Source organism: the organism of the source record quoted next, unplaced genomic scaffold (genome assembly GCF_019419815.1).
Source record: "Pyrus x bretschneideri cultivar Hongxiangsu unplaced genomic scaffold, Pyrus_bretschneideri_v1 Contig77, whole genome shotgun sequence".
Taxonomy (NCBI): domain Eukaryota; kingdom Viridiplantae; phylum Streptophyta; class Magnoliopsida; order Rosales; family Rosaceae; genus Pyrus; species Pyrus x bretschneideri.
In genome coordinates, this window is record NW_025999817.1 from 1,827,710 (window position 1) to 1,845,060 (window position 17,351).

The window sequence follows — 17,351 nt, forward strand, 5'->3', positions numbered from 1 at the left end:
AGCCAACTTGAGCATCTTCATCCGAAAATGAAAGGAATTTGAATGAAACATAACATGTTTGCATGATTATTTGGTGGTGGACAGCAATTCCCCTAACTCATTTTTCTAAATTTGCGAACTACTTAAAATCTGTTTTTGTTTGATTTAATTTAAATAGAAAATCAACTCCAAAAATCCCAAAAATTTGTGTGAGTGTAGCTCTGTGTGTCTAGTGTCTTCATATAAAATTTCGTAGACCTTAGATAAGTCTAAGTCGGTCTAATAATTATTTTTCGGTGGCTGGTCAGTAGGGATAGCAACACAGTTTTTGTGACATTTTAAGTAGTTAGATAAAACAATCTTTTGAGGGAAAGACCCTTATTTTCATATGCTACAATTGACAAATCTTAGTGTTAATAAGGAAAATTAATAGGACATTTTTGTGCTACTTTGTGGTGTGCATTTAATTCTATCAGTTCCACCACATATAAAAGAATTTATTAAGTTTTATTAAATTAATACTCTTATTAAATTAAGAGTCCTCTTATTTATTGCTTAACTTCAAAGTGAAACAGTTTTTAGTGAAAAAAACACAATGCCAAAAGGGACCTAAGTTTGTTGAATTATAAATTTAATCTAATGTTAATATAGTATTTAATTATTGACTTTCTGTTTAGTACAAGCGATATTCTATATTAATCTACGTCAAAGTGGAGGAAGAGAGTTTCGAAAAGAAGTCCCTAACTACCACCAGGCAATCCACCCACACAATTCATTGTTAAATCTTTGTTTCTTTTTCCCTTTCTCTTACATGAAGCTGAGATTGCACCGAAAAACCTATTAACAATAAGATAATGATCTAACTTCTTATAAGCTCATACGGAATTTAACTTTCGGATGTTAAACACCACCTCACGCGCCACAACATTTCCCCTTTCTAACTTACATCACCACCTAAAAAAACTTGCATCACATGCATCCCATCATGTCCTTTATTATATGTTATATATCGTTGAGTTATGGCGTGGGCTGGATTATTTTGGAATTAGCAATTTAGAGAAGTTTTGGACGGAGACTTGAGGTTAGTGATCGAATTGCGAGTTGAATAAAAGTTAGGTCAGGTTCAGACTCAGCCTACCAAAATTGAAACATATACAATTAATAATTTAAGACAAGTGTTAGGTTATATGGCCCTCTCTTCCCATGGACCCTTTGCCTTTTATTATATACTTAAATGTCACATATCACCGTATTATGGATATCTTTCTCTTCACAGCACGCCAAAATTGATAATTCAAAAATCTGTCCTTTGGCCAAATGTGTGACGTGTGAATAATTATGCATAAGAAGAAAAAAAAGAAAAGAGACAAAAGAAGTGGACAAAACAACAACATATGTATGTACATAATGCAAAGCAACTACCAATTCAGCCCCTTTATATTTATGTGGTCCCTTCAAATATATATAGTATCTTCTCACGTTAAAAGTGTAACTTTTCATGCGTGTTTCACAAGAAACTCGTCGGTAATAAACAATGGCGAATCCAAGAATTTTACTTTGCAGACAAGATAAAGCTTGAATACCAATTTGGCTAGTTATTTTTGGATATCTCAAGTCGTTTGAGATATTTTGTTAAGCATCTTGACAGTTATAATTAAATGAAAACGTTAAATGAACATGAGACAGTTGCATGTGTAGCAATAGTTGACGAGACGGATAGAGCATACCAATGTGGATCGCCAGTGCCAATGGAGATAAAGTTGTGTTAGTTGGGATTTGACAAGCCAGAAGCAGTTGACCCCAAAAGCATATTCGTGTGAAACTACGAAAATCCAAAAGCTAGGGTAGGTTGAAACTTCGAAACTTGAAAAAAGGCTGGAAACGTGCAAGAGTTGAAGATCTTTAACGTGTAGAACATAATTAAGCCAAAGATTAAGTGCGAATTATTTACGAACTGCTAGAGTTTGATACAAGTTTCTTGAGGGAGTCTTGTTCTCTTTTTGCAGAACAACAAATGCTAAAAAGAATTAAGAACATATGTAATTTCTTTCTCTCCTGTTTACAGGCATTAACCACGCACCGTGATTTTATTTTTGGGGAGGTTTCTGCTGATAAGATACAATTAGTTTCTCGTAGCAATTAAAAGCGATTACGGTTCTTCATTTTTTTATCCTCTTCATGTATGCTTGTTTCCAATTCTTCATTTAAGAGGAGGAGCTCTGTAATATGCTGGGATTGTTGCAGGAAAGAACATTTGTCTAACTCCTTCACCTTTAATAATGGGGAATATAATTCCTGATGCACCCTGAAAACAAAAAAATCATAAAGTCTAGTTTAATTGAAAAGTTTAGTATGTATCATTTTGTAATTGACAAGCATAGTGATGTGAGAAAGTACTGGGAGTCTGGGATATTTAGTGAACGTACCAAGAGCAATCTGGTCCCGAGCCATACACGTTTAGGCGTAGGGAATGGAATCATTAAGCGACCTACTCCATAGACAGCCACGGCAAAGAAATGGAGAAAAAGGTGGATCGGACGAGGATTGAGGCCAGAGAGTAGAGATACTGGTCCCCTTGCACATATGCCTCCGAGGCTCAAATAATCGAAACAAGCTTCCCTCATTTCCTGTCTTGCCGGATCAGGTGATGCACAAAACACCTTGTACAAGGCACCGGCCAATGTGTTTATGGTAGATGACACAGGCTGCAATTCAAAACAAACCACGATTATCAACAAAGAAGAAATTGCAAACATTTCACATACATGATATATATGTTTGTTTGCTAAGATATGTCAAGTGTAATGTTTGTAAGACTTTGAAGGATATTATAACATAGCATATCAAACTAACAAGTGAACATAAATAATGTATATGAATGCTGATTTATACCTTGCGAAGTGTGTAGAATGATTCTAGATATTCGCACAAAGCTGGTGCGTCGTTGAGATCAGTTAGGGGTCTAAGAAGATCCCTTAGAAGAACAATGTCGGAAAGAGCAACGGTCATTCCTCCTCCGGTCAAAGGATGTCTCATGTTGAATGCATCCCCTAACAAAATTGCACCGGGAGTGGGTTGAGGAGTAGCAGGCATGCTTTTGTTTTGCATTGTTCTGATGTTTCCTTTCTCAACTGCTGCGAGAAAAGATCTAAAGAGTTGAGGGGGAACCTGAAATACCAAAGTCCTCGGATTAGTCCCTTTCGATTGTTGAATATTTGTCAGATTGAGATCAAAATGACTAGAAATTAGAAGTTCTATATGTGAAGCAAATAATAGATACCTGAGGAGCAACCACATTTTTCAAGTACTTGGCCATTTCACCATTAGCTACTGAAGGTACTTTTGTGCCGGGAACATCTACCAAACAACGAACTTCGGTACCACTAATAGGGTAAAATAAGATAGGTGATGGGTCTCCCAAAATCACGTGTCCGTGGTTTGCATGAGGAAGATCACAGTTCTCCAAGATCAAGCCGACGAAGCAAGAAGGATTGTCAACCTTGGAAGTACAGAGATTGCGGCGGAGATTTGAAAAGCACCCATCGCATACTATTGTTAATGGAGCATTTGATATCATCTCCTCTCCAGCCTTGTTCTTGTACATCACACCCTTGACGGTGCCCTTTTCTTCAATTAGGGTTGTCACAGTTCCTTGTTCTAGTGTCACGCTGTAGAGAAAATTCGAGGGACATGAGCAACATATTGAAAAATATAAAATATCAAAACAATCGAAAGACCACGAAAACATCGAAAAATGGGTAGTACTTTTTAAGAACTGAAGCCCTTTCACGCATTTTTTGGATGAAACGTCCGTTGTGGAAACTTCTTCCGGCGATATCTGAAGGATAGTTTTCCAAGGGATAAGACAGTTTTGTGTCGTTCCCATCTTTGTAGAGAGCATAACCAAATACTTTTTGAGCGTCAATGGACTCATTTGCACAGTCTACAAGCCACAATAAAGATTGTTGATCAAAATCGATGCGTGAGAAATCTAGTACTAATTACTCAATTAGAATAGAAACTATGAAAATTGATTAAAAACTATTTTAAGCAAGTGCTTACCTTCAAGACCCAACTCAATCAATTTGAGATAGCCTCCAGGCTGCAATAGTTCACCAACAATTCTATCTGGCTCACTCAAGTCTCTTTCGATCAAATGTACCCGGCGTCCGTCCTATAACAATGAAGAAAAACATATGTTTAGACTCAAAAGCTCAAATGATCAAAGATTGTTAACCAAGATCTGAATGCTTAATTTGCTAGCATTCTCAAAAAGAACTATTTACAATAAGATACCCAAGTTTAGCAGTGTGAAAAAAGAATAATTAAATGGCTTGGAGTGCACAGTTGAAATCTTCTCCCAAAACAAACAAATCAAGGGAAGAAAGAGTTCATTTAAAAATTCATAGCATATATTTAAGTCCCTTTACTTCTAAAAAAAAAAAATGAGAGATTAATAAAAAAGAAAAAGTCAGAAAACAGTTTGAAGCTTAGACTGCTTAATTAACTTTTAGCTTAGCTGGGCTGTTGAGGAGAATAGAATTTAAAAAGTACTTAACAGGTTCTAGTCATGATTAATTGACTGCGTCTTCTGTTCAACAGCAATGAAATGCAAATTTTCTTTAATTTTCTCCGTCACCAAACAGGAAACTTCTTCTCATTTATTCACCATCATAATTCTAAATTTTTTCAATTAAAATAATTATATTAAGGAACTTGGAAACTGTTTAAAAACCATAATATTCATTCTATAGGTAGAGAGAATTATTTTGTGACCTTCGCAAGAGTGTAAGCAAGGGCAGCACCGGCAACTCCGGCACCGACAATGACAACGTCCGTGCCACTGGCACTCTCAGGTTGAAAATTACCGTTCTGGGACGGCATCCTCACGTAACCATTTCCGTTAACGCCGTTGGAAACTTTCTCGACCACCTTCTTCTTCTCGCCGTTGAGAGTGGTGTTGATGATCATGAAGAAAACAGAGCCCAGCAGAGAAACCAACACCCCACCAAGAACATACTGGTAATCCATCTCGGATATCAAAATAAATATCGACCACAACTGAAAATTTGAAAAATGGGGATTTGGGTTTTGGCTATTTTCGCAGTACGAAAGCTGCTTTGAGCTTTTTTTTTTTTTACGTGTGGTTTTTGGTTGCGAATGTGAAGAGCAGAGAGCAGAGAGAAGAGAGAAAAAGAAAGCGCTTATGGTTATGAGAGAGCAATAGGAACTTGAAAGCGTTTATATAGAGAATTGTCGAGCAAAAGCTTATAGGGTTGGGTTTTTAATAAAACGTGTTGGCGCCCACCAACGATGGACTTTTGAAGCCCATTTTTTTAATTTTGATGGAGGTTGTGGTAGGATGTAGGTGAGCCTAGGGTATAAATGGTGTGAACTAGAGAGGACAAAGAGAGTCACTGGTGGACAATTTAATAGTCTTAATTGCCACACAATGCTGTTAGTTTTTGCGAAAATTTTATGGTGTTTCGGAGTGTGTAATATTTCAAATTATTTAACCGTTAAATTTTTTTTATTTTAATAAAAATTTTAATGGTAATAAAAATCTGAAATATTCTGTATTGGGAGCATCATAAAAATTCTCTAATCTTATTGGACTTTACTATAATGGTCAACCAATGAATTTCACCATCATCATCATCAACTTATGTATCAGTATGATTTTTGCTAAATGTGGCATTTGGATGGGAGTTTGGATGCGAGCAACCTTTCTAATTAATTGATTGAGTAAAGATTGGAGATCATGTTAATAGTGTATGTAAGTATGACTAGCAGTGGAGCCACCTTAGAGTTAATAGCTAATCATGATCCAACAGATTTCAAACCCCATGGATATTTGTCAATAGATTTATTTTTGACCCCAACTAAGTAGAGAGGGAATAATGTTTAATTACAACTATTGTTGCTTCTTCCTTCTCCAATTTTTTTTTTCCCTTTCTCGTGTCTTCCTTCTCCTTTTTCTTGTGTGCAACCCAGTTGTGCGCACCATATGTCCGGTGTAATGCTTTACTCAAGAAGTTTTGACAGGCGGGTCTTGACAATCTGCTAGCCTGAGCACAGTTTGACAGAAGTAAATGCTAGAAAAAAAACAGTAGCTATCGATAGATGTCATCACAAGTTTCGATGAACGTTGGTAACAATGTTATACAGTAGTTAATCATGTAGCGAATCGAACAAAGGGTTGACAATCAGCGATGGGTCGTATAAAGATTTGATAATTGTTTGGTTTGAGACATATTCTTCATTGCATAAAGTCATGTATTTATAGTATCCATAGGCCTAAGCAACAATCATAATCCACCAAGAACTTGAACTATTTTCCGCACATCGTTGTTTCCATAACCAATTCATATCTATCTCGGGTTAGGATTCCCTGGAGTTCACCTTATCCGTTTAATGAATCTAGATGAAAACACATTGGTTGAATCCTATATGTGTTGAATCACATGTCGGCTAGAGGGCAAAGAGAATAGCAATTTAAATAGAATCTATTTAAATTGTTTTTCTCCTTCCCCTCTAGCCGATATGGGATTCAACAATATAAAGCTTAGATCCTCGACGAACCTTTTTCACGAAGACTCATTTCCTAAGTATTACTACTTTGCCGAGGCCTGCCTTTATACACCGATGAGATTCTCGGCGGAACTCTTATCTGGAACAATATCCCTTTTAACTTGGACTTATCAAAACCTTATGTCGAAAATTGTTTAGCCATTCAAACTTTAGAATATATTTCATGCTATAAAATCATAAATATCGGAGATCGTTTCACATGAAGTGGCCCTCACTAGAGTAATTCTTAACTTTGTGTCCATGCTTGTTTTAATATTTAGATAATACTTGCATCCCCATGGTGAATGGAAACATTTCACCTCTTGCGGCAACATATAGCCATATAAATTTCATATTTGGAATTATCCAATCTTAATTTTCAATTGTGATAAACTTTATAAGCCTAATATAATCCACCACCAACATCACTGATATTGTCCCAACTTAACCACATGTCTTGGTTTTTTTTTTTTTTTTTCACAAAAGGTTTAGGTGAAATTAGGGGTTGATTCTCCCATATATTAATTGTATATTATTTTGTAAAATGCTCAATGTGAGATCCTATTCTTCAACATACCTTCCCACAACTCACACGGGGTCACAAGTGAAACCAGTTCCCATATCGAACTGGTCAAGTCATTATACCGAAGCTAACGCCTCGATTAGTATTTTCAGTCACTGGAGCCAACGTCAATCTTTTCAAATGCCCATTCGTTCAATCCATATCATTAAGCTAGAACTTTTTACGCCTAACAGTCAGTCCAACAGTCCATATCATTAAGTCGAGTATAGGACGTGTCAAGAGAATAGCCTGCTTTAATACCATGATAAACTTTTTACGCCCAACAGTCAGTCCACAATCAAGATGACTGATATTGTGCCAACATACTAGGTATTGTGCTTTATTACATACAGCCTCGTTGATATTACGGGTAGAATGTCTCGTATATTAATTGTATAATATTTTATCAAATTCCTATTGTGTAATCCTATTGTCCAAAAAAATTAAAGATCAATCAAATAAAAAAAAATCATTCAAATTAGAGATCGTTTAGTCATTTAAATGTATAAACAAATTGATATTCCAATTGAAGCAAATTAAGTAATTAACATTCATTTATTTAATATATTTAAATAATTAAACGATATAATTATGATAAAAGCTATATAATAAAAATACATTATTCATAAAAGAATATAAGATATATTTACATTTGAATAAAGATCTCACTTGCAGAGATGGTAGAGTGAACCACATGCGAGTTTATTTTGAAAACTTAGTCAAAAGAGTGACACTACCAATGGGAGCTTTGCTAGCTCTCCAATTGAGACCAAGTTTGGTCAAACACTGCTTTGCTGCATGATACGCACGTGGACATTAGCTGTGCACATAATAATTTATAAATACAAATCCAATATTTGTTGATTTCATGGAATTTATAAATCCAATTATTAACTAGGGTTGTATTTTCAAAGGTTTCTGAAAAAACCGTGGGAAACAAACTAGGAGCTGCAGATACAGTCATTGTAACCAATTACATATATGAACAAAAGAGAAATCATTGATTAATCATATAGTCTATTATATTAGAAGTTAACAAGCAAATGATCAAATTAATATTATGGAGAAATGAGGGGCAACGGGGAAGTTGGGTCAAAGTCATCATCAGTGGGGAGCAATACTTTGTCAATCTTTGATTATTTAATGTTAACCATGTATGACCTTCTTGTTGTGTTTTTGTTTTTTTTTTTTTAATTTCTTATTTGGTAAGTTTGTTAGAGGTTATTTTATTTTTAGAATAGTTACCAACCACTAAGAGGTTTGGCAAAACTAGTTTTTATTGTTACAAAATTAACAATTTTTTTTATCAAATCAACCAAATTTATTTAGAGGAATGCAAGCTAAATTTAACACCTTCGTTACTTATCATTTTTATTTGCTTTTTCCACTTTATCTATTTCATGTGAACTTATTTTACACTTAAATTTGTGTATTAGTTGTGTTTAAAATTTCTTTCTTCCCTTTTCAATAATGCCCCTAATTAAATCACATATGACAATCAAATCATTAAAATATGGATTAAGTACCTAAGACCATATCCAAAGGTGGCACGTGGTCCAATATTCTAGTAGATAGGATGTTAAGTTTTCACCCATATGTTTCAAGTTCAAAACTCTCTATTCCTAAATTATTGTAATAGTTTCGAACCCTCATTTACTGATGATAATTTAAAAAAAAAAATCCAAAGGATATGGTAAATCCTAAGTGGAATGTCACGTAATAAAATTTGAAGGTAGATAGAAGCTCCAACTGATATGCCAATTCTATGTGGATTGACATCTCTATTTTGTGCTAACAATTTTGATATATGTGATAATTTGATGTCAAATTATTTTTTAATATTCTATTATGTGGGTCCTAGTAATGCCCCAATTACTGATCATAAAAATTAAATTTTTATTTATTTGTTTTGAAGAGTGGGTCCTCCAAATATTAATTGAATAAGAAAAATAATTGGGTTGAAGCAAAAGAAAATTTGAAGCGGTACCTGACTTCACCCTTTTACTATCCATGCTGGAAGCAGAAGGGGACGTGTACATCTATTTGGCGGTATTTGAACTAGCAGTGAGCTCTACCCTAAAACCAGAACGTCAAAGGAGAGTCCAAAACCCTATGAGAGCCTAAAACCAGAAGTGGTCCCTGTGATTGGCATAACTTCTTACTTTGATCCCTCAGATTTGAAATTAATAAAAGTGGTCATTGACTTTGTCCACCATCAATCATTTTGGTTATTCAATGGAAAATTATGTTAAATATGGACCAAAATGACAAAAATAACCTTAATTTAATCAACAATGGGCCAAAAAATTGAGGGTAGTTTTGTCATTTTATCCTTATTTAATGGAGATTTTCTCCGGAATGACCAAAATGATTGATGGTGGGCAAACTCAGAGATTATTTCTGCCGATTTTAGGGACCATAGTGAGGAATTATGCCAATTTTAGGGACCTTTTGGCTAAAAAGAAGGAGAGTACAAAAAAATAAACTTGTATAAAAAAACAATATTAATTAAAATAATTAAATTTCAAATTTTAGTGAATAATTTAATGATTTGGTTGATATATGAGATTTAATTAAGGGCATTAGTGGAAAGAGAAGAAAGAAGTTTTAAACACAATTAATACATATATTTAGGTGTAAGATAAGTCCACATGACATTTATTGAGTGAGAAAGACAAGTGGGAAAATGCAAGTTGGGAAAGGCAAGTGGGGAAGGGAGCTAGGATTCCTCATTTATTTGTAAAGTAAACTTCATATACTATTTTGTAAGTCATTATTGAGTTTAGTCTATTTTGGGTTAGGTTCAATATTCATGTGGGACCATGATTTTTTGGCCCATAACACGTGGAGAGAATGATCGGTATGCTTGAAGCCCATGAAGTGTAGCCCGAGAGGATAAGCTTAGGCATATTGAAGATATTACTTGTCTCCCAAGTAAAGGAAACTCTAGTTAAAGTCAAACTATGATATTTTAGGGATTGGGCATTATAATCATGATTCTAGGAAGATTGGGTATCTTTAATAGATTTCCTCTTAGATAGTCTCCTAATTTGATGAAGATTATTTTCCCTACAAGAACTTTGAAGATCCATATAAATACACAAGCCTGGGTATTTATCAGGCGACTTGGACCTCTCTTTCTCAGATCTATCTCTCCCTAGGAGGACCACTTTATTCTCTACAAGACTACCATAAACATCGACTTCTATCTTTCTCTCTCTTTCTCTCTCCCTCTCTCTCTCAGACTTATAGACATCACTAGACATCACATCTCTCTCTCTTCGACTTCTCTCTCTAAGTCTTATATTCTTTACTACACACATATTCTCATAACGCGTAACAGAGGCCTTTACGCTACCATCTAAGCGTAGACATGTCTACGGAGAACTCGTATCCCAACGCCTCGTCATAGGCTACTGATCAAGGATGGTTCACAACATTCTTTCTTAGAATTATGCCCGTGGTTTGATTATCATTTCCGGAAATATGTAGGCAATCGTTATCAGATTCAACCATACCCCCCAATCCACCTCACTCTCTCTTAATCAGAGACCATGGGTTGGTCCGATTGGATTTCGCCTCTGTCAGCGGATGTGCGTGAAATTGGTTTTTATTAAATTGTTAAGTTGCTTGAAGTCAAAGATGATTCTTTATTGATTATTAAGCTTGTGAAGGGGAGTGGAAGCCTCCTTTGCATCTCCTTCCAATCATTGAAGACATCAAATGACTTGTTTATGGCTTTTTGAATATCAACTAACATCATGTTTTTCGGGAAGCAAACTTTGTGGCCAACAAATCAGCTAATGTTGGCCTGTCGGTGGCTAACCTTCACCTTTTAGAATTGTTGTCTTCTTGATTTAGCTTTCATGACCTTGAAGTTTGATTGTATTGGAACTGGTTGTGCTAAAGGCTTTTTCGTTTAAAGAATTTTTACCTTCAAAAAAAAAAATTGTGATCAAAGTTATTCTTTATTTATAGAATTATCTTTGAGAACTATTGGCCTCAAAAAATCTAACTGTGTACTCGTCAAAAGAAAATTTTTCTTTTTGAATATAAAACTTGGAGTGTCAATAACAATGCTTTTTATTTTTTTTAAAAAAAATAATTTTAGAATTACATATTAGTTTTCCTTTTCCTTGCTACTAATCCGCATCTCAATTTTTTCTTTCATCCACATCTCAAGTTAATTGTGTTAACTAATATAATTTTATTAAAGCCAATCCAACGGTCAAGAGGATGTCCCCATTTCAATAAAAAAAAATTGGGATCCCTCTTGTTAAAGGGCCTATATATGTATGTATATATATATGTATATGTATATGTGTATAATATATATCATCTTATTTACTAATACAGATTTATAAATGCATGAAGATGATATTTCTTTGAACTATTTTCTTAGATGATTGGTAGACTAGTTTTATTTGTGTTCGTATATAGTACCTCCATTAGACATTAAATATATTTTATCAAATTTTCTTTTAGCAATTTTCAAAAAAGTGGTTATATATTCATATTTAAATATTCAAATTAAAATTTTGATTAAGGATGCATAAATTAAGAAATTTAATTATAAGGCTTTACATACTTCGTTCAAGGACATATATAAAACACAATGGGACTGGAAAATTAATATATCCATACAACAAATTAACCATCGGAGATTATCCATAACCATATTCACCAGGTAATGGATTCTCCATCAGTTAACGGTTATATATCCAAATCTTTGTCAATAAAAAAAATATATTTATTCAATTGACGCAGTATAATTTAGTAGATGCTAATTTCGTCATTAAATATTGACCAATTCCTTGACTTTGAGACTTTGAAGAGAGATGATAAACCTAGAATATTTGATGTATACATTGATTCAACGAACCGATCTTGTAGAGTATAAAAATTAAGGCATTGAATTTAAAACATTGGCAAGTGACCCCTTACCACAATGGTGGAAAATGTTGAGCCCTTGCATGACGGCGTGGGTTCAAACGTTGTCGGTGACCTAATCTAACAAAACCTATTGTTCAACAAAAGAATTTAAAATATTGATGATGTTGGCTAATCTTTGATATCTCCCATAAGCACCATTGAATTCTCATCGATTTTGATTCAAAACTTTTGAACTTTCCCACAAATGCAACTCACACAATACAACTTTTATATTCTCAAGGTAATACGTTCGCTAAATAATATATACACAAAGACCCTTTATATAAAGGGAACCCCACTTTTGGGTAAAAATGGAGACTAGTTGTGCGGCCCACAACACATCAAACTTCAATGATTCGAACCATTAGTTTTTCAAGTTGCACTTTCTAAATCATCCTTACAAAATATTAACCAAACCAAAAATGTTTGAGGTCTCTAATTGAGTTCAAAGAAATTGACGAACACTATGTTCTAAGAAACTTTCAAATTTCATCATGACATTCAAATAAGTAAATAGTTTCAAATCGAATTGATGTTTTGTAAGGATGATCTATGAATGAAGACTTAGAAAATAAACAATCCGGATCATTGAAGTTCGATATATAACAGGCCCCACAACTAGTCCTCATTTTTACCAAAATATGGGGATCCCTTTGTATAAAGGCACTGTGTGTGTGTGTGTGTGTGTGTGTGTGTGTGTGTGTGTGTGTGTACTATTATTTAATACAAGTATATTATATAGGAATTGTGTGTGTGTGTGTGTGTGTGTGTGTTACTAGGTTCGGATTCGGTGATGGATATGGATTAGAGACCTCAATAACCATATTCAAAATATAGCCGAATTCTCATTCCAAATCTGTTCCATTTGACTGGTTATCCATGATTATCAAGTTTAAGAGTATGAATTACCACCCTTACAAAATATTAATCTTCAACATTATACTTATAAAACATTGATCACATATATGATATCATATGATACAACTTTTTTTTATTTTTTTAATTCATCTAAAGGATATAAAAAAGCATGAAGAGAAGAGGGCAATGTCACGTATATGCGATAAAGATATGATTAATCAACAAGATTATTCGACTCTCATGTCGTTTTTTCTTTCACAAAATGAAAAAGCACATCAGTTTCCACTTCATTTGTCAACATGAAAAATAATTATCATCAACAAGAACAACAACGAAGCATTTTCTCACTAAATGGGGTCGGCTGTATGAATCCTGAATCGCCATTGCGCTCGGTTCTGTGCCTCATCTTTCGTTAGATCCAAGTACTCTAAGTATTTTCTTAGAGTCTTTTTCAAAGTCTTACTAGGTTTTCCTCTACCCCTTCGACCTTAAACCTCTGTCCCATAATCCCATCTTCTTATTGGAGCGTCAGTAGGCCTTGTTTCAAATGTTTAAACCATCGTAATCAATTTTTTCTCATATTTCCTTCAATCTTCACCCCTAACTCATTTGTGCCTCCGTTTGCACTGAACTTGCACTCCATAGACTCTGTCTTTGACCAACTTAGGCGAAGACCTTTAGATTTCAGCACTTCTCTCTAAAGTTAAGCTTCGCATTTACTCATTCCTGAGTTTCATCTATCAACACTACATCATCTGTGAAAAGCATACACCAACAAATATTATCTTGAATTTGTCCCATTAACTCATCCATTACCAATGCAAAATGGTAAGGACTTAAAGATGAGCCTTGATGTAACCTTATAGTTATGGGAAAGCTTTTGGCTTGTCCTTCGTGAGTTCTTATGGCGGTCCTTGCTCCATCATACATATCCTTTATAGCTTGGATATATGCTACTCGTACTCATTTCCTTTCTAAAATCCTCAAAGAATGTCTTTTGGGATCCTATCATACGCTTTTTCCAAATCTATAAAGACCATGTGTAAATCCTTTTTCATATCTCTATATCTTTCCATAGATCTTTGTAAGAGATAGATTGCCTCCATGATTGAACGCCCTGGCATGAACTCGAATTGGTTGTCCAAGACCCGTGTCTCTTGCCTTAGTCTATGCTTAGTTATTGTCTCCCAAAGCTTCATTGTATGACTCATTAACTTAATACCCTTATAGTTCATGCAATTTTATACGTTGCCCTTATTCTTGTAGCTAGGCACCAAAGTGATATTTTGTCACTCATTTGGCATCTTCTTCACTTTTAAGATCCTATTGAAAAGGTGTGTGAGCCATGCTATACCCATTTCTTCCAAGACTTTCCATACTTCGAACGGTATATCATTTGGGCTCACTGTTTTTCTAAGCTTCATCTTTTTTCAAAGCTACAACCGCTTCTTCCTTCCTAATTCGGCGGTAAAAGAAGTAATTTCTACACTCTTCTGAGTTACTCAACTCCCCTAAAGAAGTACTCCTTTCATGTCCTTCATTGAAAAATTATGAAAATAACCTTTCAATCTGTCTTTGGTTTAGGTCCCTTGAATTTTCCCCCTGCTCTAGCTAGTTTATAGATATCCAACTCTCAGTCTTTGGTGTCTAGTCGCTTATACATATCGTCAAAAGTCACTAGTTTAGCTTCTCTCACAGCTTTCTTCGCCTCCTTTTTTGCTATTCTATACCTTTCATCATTTTCATTGGTCCTATCCTTGTACAAGGCTTTAAAACATTCCTTCTTGGCCTTAAACTTTTTCTGTACCTCCTCCTGCCACCACCAAGATTTCTTTTGGTGTGGAGCAAAGCCCTGAGACTCCCCTAATACCCCTTTTACTACTTTTTGGATACAACTACCCAAGGAATCCCACATTTGGCTAGCTTCCCCCTCTCAATCCCAAAGCATTGGTTGATTACTTTATCTTTGAAAATGGCTTGTTTTTCACCTTTTAGATTCTACCATCTAGTTCTTGGGCATTTCAAGGTCTTGTTCCTTTTTCTCTCTCTTTTGATATGTACATCGATCACCAACAAGCGATGTTGATTACCAAGCTCTCTCTCGGTATAACTTTGCAATCCTTATAAGTTATACAATCCCCTTTCCTTATTAAAAGAAAATCTATTTGTGTTTTTGAAGACCCACTCCTGTAGATGATGACATGTTCTTCTCTCTTCTTAAATAAGGTGTTGGCTAGGAAGAGATCCCATGCCATTGCAAAATCAAGATGGCTTCCCCATCCTCGTTTCTCTCCCAAAAACCATGGCCACCATGAAAACCTCCATAGTTGCTTGTCTCCTTGCCCGCTAGTCCATTTAAATCTCCTCCTATAAATACCTTCACTTTCTGAGTGATTCCTTGCACCAAGTCTCCAAGGTCTTCCCAAAATTTCTCCTTTAAACTCGTATCCAACCTTACTTGAGGTGTGTACACACTAATCGCATTGATGAGTTTTTGTCCTTTTACAATATTGATTGCCATAATTCTATCTCTTACCTTCTTGACATCTACAACAGGGTAGGTGGAATTTGGCCCCCAGGGTTCTAAATTTAACTAAAAAATAGTTCATACTAAGATTCTAATCTTCCAGATGGTTGGTATCCTCCTGAAAGTCAGAAACCTTCATCTTGGTACTCTTTGGTTCTTCCACTTGCATAAAGTTTGATTCAAACTTCTGATGATGAGAATGACATTCAATTACAACCTTATGGGGAGCTCGATAAACACAGTACCAATGGTCCTTTGAACCACAATGATAGCACATGTCAGCCTCCATGGTTTAGGGCCTTGAGAGAGAGGTTTTAGGGCACTTCTGGGCTCGGTTTCCTTCCTTAGGTGGGCCTTGGCTCTGTTAACCTTGACAATGTGGCTTTTGGCCAACCCTACCACGCCTATGTTGGCGTTTTAGACGTCAGTTTGTGCTAGAATTTGTTTTAGGCACATCAGTAACCCTAGTAGGTCAAGCTTGATGATTTTTCATCAACTGTTGATTCTACTTTTCACCAAGAAGTAAAACAGAGATCAAATTTGAAAACTTAGTGAACTTCTGAGCCTTATATTATTGTTGCAGGACAATATTAGTAGCAGAGAAGGTCGAATAGGTCTTCTCCAGGAGATCTTCTTTGGTCAAGGTTTTGTTACAGAACTTAAGAAGTGATCAGATTCGACAAACTTCAGAATTATATTCATTCATAGACTTAAAGTCTTGAAGCGCAAATGCTGCAAGTCATGTCTTGCTTTAGGCAAGAAGATGTCCTTTCAGTGATCAAAGCGATGAGCCAAAGCGACCTGAAGTGCTCGTGGATCTTCCTTAGCAAGGTACTTAGTTTGCAGTGCATCATGAATGTGTCTTCGAATGAAGATCATGGTAGTGGTTTTTTTAGCATCGCCAACTGGGTTGTCCGTCACATCTTCAATGGTGGGACACAAATTCTTTGTAGTAAGATGGAGCTTCACATCTTGGACCCATTTGGGGTAGTTTATTCCAAGGACCTCCAAAATGGTGGAGTCGAGTTTGTTCAAATTCAACATGTTCCTATTACAAAATAAATGGACAAGATGTTGTTAATGTAGTGGAGAAAAAATCAATCTATTCACATAAGGGTAGAACATTCAGGTTCTAATAGACATGTATTGGTTTAAATTTACATGAAAAAAAACTTCGGGTTTTCATGGGTAATGTTTTGAAGGAAAACTTCAGGTTTTCAAACAAGGCATGTTGCTAGAAGCTTCAGGTTTCGAAATAATTATGAACTTTAGGTTCATATTTTGCAGACAAACACAAATATATATATATATATACAGAAACATTCAACAAGAAAATATGCAAATAGATCTTCAGGTCTTGATAATAATTGAATTGATTATTTGGACTTCGGGCCAAAAAACAAATTATGGGTGAAAAAAATTATAAAACCCATATGGCCTAAAAAAATGGGCATTTAAACTCGGGGCCCAAAATAATGGGCTAAAGCCCACGAGTGGGCTGAGTAATTTAAAACGTGTGCCCAGGCCTAAAAATTGGGTTGGGTTAGGCTCGGTTGGGCTATAGGCCTAAGACAAACAGGCATGGATCCGCTGCTTCGCTGCGTATGTGTTCCCGGGGGGCACAATCGAGTACGTCATAAGTTAGGTGCATTGAATCACCATCTACAAGCTAGGATCTAGTGCGGTTGGGTGTATGGAACCTGTAGAGCCCTACGGGGGCTAGGTTCTGCTGCAGTGGGGACACAGAGACACCAAAACCTAATTGGGCTGGTGTTATTTGTTAGCTGGGCTTTGAGTAAGAAGCCCATATGCATTAACATAGGCTGCAAATGCAGGCCCATATGATTATGGCCCAAATAAGGGTGCCACTAGTGTGCAATATAGACACGGATACACCAGCACAGCGGTTGGGATCTAGTGTGG

The 17,351-nt window shown here is 35.5% G+C and overlaps 1 protein-coding gene across 1 annotated transcript; it reads right to left on the reverse strand.

The window, feature by feature from the left end:
- Positions 1–1,899: 1,899 nt before the first annotated feature.
- LOC125472938 (squalene monooxygenase SE1-like) lies at positions 1,900–5,188 on the reverse strand. The gene is made up of 7 exons (XM_048575067.1): positions 4,756–5,188; positions 4,042–4,153; positions 3,745–3,922; positions 3,260–3,647; positions 2,872–3,147; positions 2,406–2,684; positions 1,900–2,284 (listed from the first exon to the last, which is right to left on the reverse strand). The coding sequence occupies exons 1-7, from the start codon at positions 5,008–5,010 to the stop codon at positions 2,180–2,182; spliced, it is 1,593 nt and encodes a 530-aa protein (XP_048431024.1). The 5' UTR covers positions 5,011–5,188; the 3' UTR covers positions 1,900–2,179.
- Between the last annotated feature and the right edge of the window lie 12,163 nt (positions 5,189–17,351).

Coding starts and splice junctions, on each gene's coding strand:
- LOC125472938 (XM_048575067.1), bottom strand. CDS start 5,010: ATGGATTACCAGTATGTTCTTGGTGGGGTGTTGGTTTCTCTGCTGGGC. Junction 4,154..4,755: donor TTGCTTACACTCTTGCGAAG/GTCACAAAATAA, acceptor TCATTGTTATAG/GACGGACGCCGGGTACATTT. Junction 3,648..3,744: donor AGGGCTTCAGTTCTTAAAAA/GTACTACCCATT, acceptor TTTTCTCTACAG/CGTGACACTAGAACAAGGAA.